The sequence below is a fragment of the Alexandromys fortis genome, unplaced genomic scaffold (genome assembly GCF_014885135.2).
Source record: "Alexandromys fortis isolate MF-2015 unplaced genomic scaffold, M_Fortis_MF-2015_v1.1 scaffold_392, whole genome shotgun sequence".
Taxonomy (NCBI): Eukaryota; Metazoa; Chordata; class Mammalia; order Rodentia; family Cricetidae; genus Alexandromys; species Alexandromys fortis.
This window is the reverse complement of record NW_026068295.1, coordinates 491,666-496,332: the sequence shown is the minus strand read 5'-3', so window position 1 is coordinate 496,332 and position 4,667 is coordinate 491,666. Positions and strand designations below refer to the sequence as shown.

The following is a 4,667-nucleotide window of genomic DNA, read 5'->3' as shown; positions in this document are numbered from 1 at the left end:
GTTAATGACGAGGGACACCTGAGGGACATCCAGGCCGCGAGCCCAGACATCTGTAGAAATGAGCACTCGGCTGGCACCTGAGCGGAACTCCTTCACGATGGACTGGCGCTCCTTCTGGGGCATGTCCCCGTGTGTGGATGACACAGTGAAGTTGGCTTCTCTCATCTTCTCTGTCAGCCAGTCAACCTTCCTCTTGGTGTTGCAGAAGATGACAGCCTGGGTAATGGTCAGCGTGTCGTAGAGGTCACACAGAGTGTCAAATTTCCACTCCTCTCTTTCCACCGCCACGAAGAACTGCTTGATGCCTTCCAGAGTCAATTCATCACGCTTCACCAAGATGCGGATGGGGTCGGTCATAAACTTGTTGGTCATCTCCAGGATCTCGTGAGGCAATGTGGCACTGATGAGCACCACCTGTGTGGCTGGCGGCAGGTGCCTGTAGACATCGTAGATCTGCTCCTTGAAACCTTTGTTCAGCATCTCATCAGCCTCATCCAAAACCAACATCTTGATCGCCCGTGTCCTTAAACTTCTACGGCGAATCATATCAAAGACACGTCCCGGGGTGCCTGCCACAACATGTTGCCCATATTCCAGCTTCCGGATGTCCTTCCCAACATTGGTGCCCCCAATGCAGGCGTGGCACTGTACATTCATGTAGTCCCCCAGAGCCAGCAAACCCTTCTGAATCTGTACAGCTAACTCTCTCGTTGGAGCCAAGATCAAAGCCTGGGTTTCTCGAACCTGGATATCCAAGCACTGGAGGACTGAAATGCTGAAGGTGGCCGTCTTGCCGGTGCCAGACTGAGACTGTGCTATGACATCTCTCCCCTTAATGATCTGCTTCATAGCGCGCTGCTGGATTGCCGAAGGCTTCTCAAACCCGTAGGCGTAGAGGCCGCGCAGTAGGTCCTCCCGCAGGCCCATGGTGTCGAACGTGGGTGTCACATCTACCTCCTCGCTGCTCTCGAACTCCACTTTGGTCATGTCCTCCTCTTTGAGCACCTGCTTCCGCGCGCAGCCCAGAGTCGCCATCGTGGCCGTGGCCCCCAGGATTCCGAGTCCACAGAGAGGTGAGGAGCGTGAGCAGCAGCAGGCCAACCTGCAAATTTTTAAAAGTTCAATACAGTGCAATGCAAATAATACAAGACACTGTCTCAAAAGGAATAAGATTAATTTTAAAATAAAATCATTACGATGAGACTCTCAGGTCTCAGGTTTCTTTGGTATTGGACAAATACTTTTTCTGCGTATTGTATTTTCTTACACTCTAAATTTTGTTTTCCTTTTTATTTTTTGAGTCAGGGTCTCCAGGTCCATGTAGACCAGGATGCCCTCCAAATCACAGAGATACGCCTGTCTTGGCCTCCTAAATAGTGGGATTAAAGATGTTCACCCCTCAAGCCCTGGCTTAAAACATTTTTAAAATGAAAATTTTCAGTCTTTTTCTTAAGTCTGTTGCTAACATAAGAGTTATTTGGCATGTGTAAGCCAAGAAAACACAAACAAAGCCGTCCAGAAAATAGACAGCAAACCAATACACAAGCCAAGCCTGCAGATTCTCAGACTATTCTGCTGTTCCACTCCCGATTTCGGTCCATAGAATATTTCTATCCTACACTAACGTCGCAAAAGCACTATGGGAACTTTTAAAAGAGTTTAACTTACACAAGTCATAGGTTTAAAGTAAAAAAATAATGTATAGGAAGCATATTTACTTTATTTAAGAAAAAAAGAAAGGCCGGGTGGTGGTGGCGCATGCCTTAATTCCAGTACCCGGGAGGCAGAGGCTGGCGGATCTCTGTGAATTAGATTCCTGCCTGGGCAACAAAGCGAGTTCTAGGACAGCTAGGGCTGTCACACAGAGAAATACTGTCCCAAAAACAAACAACAAAAAAAATAAAAACAACACAGTTTAAGAGAAAAAGGAAGGTTTGGGGTTGTCTCTGTTTTTGAAGATGACTCAATTTCAGAGAAACTGAGAAGCCTGCTGCAACCATACAGGATGGGATGCTAAGGGTGAGGAGGTGTAGAGAATTTGGAGTAAGTCTCAATAAGCTGTAGCACAATTAATAAAAACACAGACACAGATATTGGGGTTCAACATGATGACCAGAAAAGCAAAGCAGCTAGCCACTACAACATACCTCTCTGTCAGTCCTAGTATAGCGACCTGCCTCCAGACTCCTCAGAATGAAACTGGCTGAGAGCTGTCTCCCTCCCGTCTTATATTCCTCTCTAGAGCAGGGATTAAGGGCGTGCACCACTACCGATTGGTTTCTATAGCAAACTAGTCTGGCTACTTGGATTAAAGGTGTGAGATGCCACTGGCTGGTCAGTGAGGCTACCATGGTGATTGGTTTACACTCTGATCTTTAGGCAAGCTTTATTTACTAAAATAGAAATGAAATCTCATTACACTGAGCAGTCTGACAGTGTGACTGCCTAGAACTAGTGCCCACCAGGGTACCACACGCTCCTCTGCAATCTCATCAATACTGCTTTAGACCAACACCTGAACCCATTTACTCACCGTAACAGGGGAAATCATTGCTTTCCAAGTTCACCTGAACATGGAGTCAAACGTGTATCTATCAATGTCAGAAATCAGAGGCAGAGTTCACAGGGAGCAGTTGGGTGAGAAGGAACTGTCCGGCAGAATCGATCTCATGTGGGTGAAGACACATAAAAAACACACCAGGTAGACCAAGCCACTTTATTTGAAATTAGCTGAGGAGCAGGAATGGCTGGACAGGGAGATGCCTCCGGAAAGAGGGGAGATAGCAGAGGGGATGAGAAGAATACCTTGGGTGGATGCTTCATCTAGCTCATCCTTCTGAGAAGTCCTTACAGGTCACTCAGCAAGACATTGGGCCCTGAAGGAAGAGATCCTCTCGCCCAAGGCTGTGGGCATGGGACTGGGAGCTGCTCGGTGCCAGGCTAGAGAGGGTGTTCTGAAGTTCTAAGAGGAATTAAAATGACAAACCAACCATTAGCGAGAGTGTGATGAGCATAAAACCAGGCCCTGGACATCCTGGAAAGGACGCACAGGCCTGGTTTGTATGTGCCCATGCACAGGTGCTTCTCACTGAGTACCTGCTTCTGTCCCCAACTGCAATGAGTGATATAATGAGGAATGTGGTAGCACCTGTCCTGGAACTAGCTCTTGCAGACCAGGCTGGCCTTGAACTCACAATGATCCACCTGCCTCTGCCCCCCTCTTGAGTGCTGGTTTCAAGGGCATGTGCCACCACCACCTGGCCACGTTCACTATCGACAGCCATGAAAAACAAAGTTTTAAGAACATAGTAAGCGGGGCCCCAAAGTCATGTGGAGTAATTTGTAAGGACTGTAAGGACTGTAAGGATGAGCTAGATGAACCGTGCATCCGAGGCAGCCTACTCTGCCTCTGATTTCTGACATTTATAGATACACTTTTGACTCCAAGTTCAGGTGAACTTGGAAAGCAATGATTTCCCCGTTGTGGTGAGTAGAATGGGTTCAGATGCTGGTCTGAGGCAGTCTTGATCAGATAGCAGAGGAGCATGTGGTACCCTGGTGGGCACTAGATCTAGGCGGTCACACTGTCAGACTGCTTATTGTACTGGTATTTCATTTGTGTTTTAGTAAATCAAGCTTGCCTGAAAATCAAAGTGCATAACAACCACCCTGGTCAGCCACACACACCAGGCAGTGACATCACACACCTTTAATCCAAGTAGCCAGACTAGTTTGTCACAGAAACTGGGCGGAGTGGGGCACGCCTTTAATCCCAGACCTAGAGAGGGATATAAGACAGGAGGAGAAGGCTCTCAGCCAGTCTCATTCTGAGGATTCCTGGAGGCAGGATCGCCACCATACTCGGACTTAAAATTTTCATTTCAAAAAGCTTTAAGGTAGAATAGTGGCGGCGAATTCTGTGTCGAGTTAGTCGGCTGCTGGAGGAGCGGGCTGAGCCACGGCGACTCTGGTGGAGGAGGTCCAGAAGCATTCTGTACACACACTGGTGTTCAGGTCACTAAAGAGGACCCACGACATGTTTGTAGCTGATAATGGAAAACCTGTGGTTTTGGATGAAGTGAGCCACAAGCGGAAGATGGCAATCAAGCTTCGTAATGAGTATAGTCCTTTCTTGCATATGCCCACTTCTAAAGAGAACCTTAAGGAGAAGGAACCTCAGAACGCGGCAGAGTCAGATCCCCATAAACAGTATCCTGCCAATCAAGGACAAGATGTTGAATACCTGGTGACAGGTACACATCCATTCCCGCCAGGACCCGGTGTTGCCCTGACCGCCGCCACCAAGGCCCAGAGAATGCCCAGTGAGTCAGCAGCACAGCCCTTAGCTGTGGCGCTGCCGAATCAGGCCAGAGCTGATGCCAATGGTCCTGGACCTGCTGGGAGTGAGTACCGACACCCAGGAGCTTCTGACCGTTCCCAGGCCACAGCGGTGAACTCTGTGATCATGGAGGCCGGCAATACCAAGAACTCTGCACCAATGGCTCAAAAAGCCCCTACAATGCCCAAACCCCAGTGGCACCCACCGTGGAAACTCTATAGGGTTATCAGTGGGCATCTTGGCTGGGTTCGGTGCATTGCTGTGGAACCTGGCAATCAGTGGTTCGTTACTGGCTCTGCCGACAGAACTATCAAGATTTGGGACTTGG

At 48.7% G+C, this 4,667-nt stretch overlaps 1 protein-coding gene across 1 annotated transcript; it reads right to left on the bottom strand.

Annotated features, from left to right (window-relative positions):
- Positions 1 to 3: 3 nt before the first annotated feature.
- On the bottom strand, positions 4 to 1,047 carry LOC126494938 (eukaryotic initiation factor 4A-III-like; the record flags this gene model as incomplete). Its single annotated transcript, XM_050132499.1, has 1 exon — positions 4 to 1,047. A coding segment is annotated over exon 1 (1,032 nt), but the record flags the coding sequence as incomplete, so codon positions are not given.
- Positions 1,048 to 4,667: the final 3,620 nt, after the last annotated feature.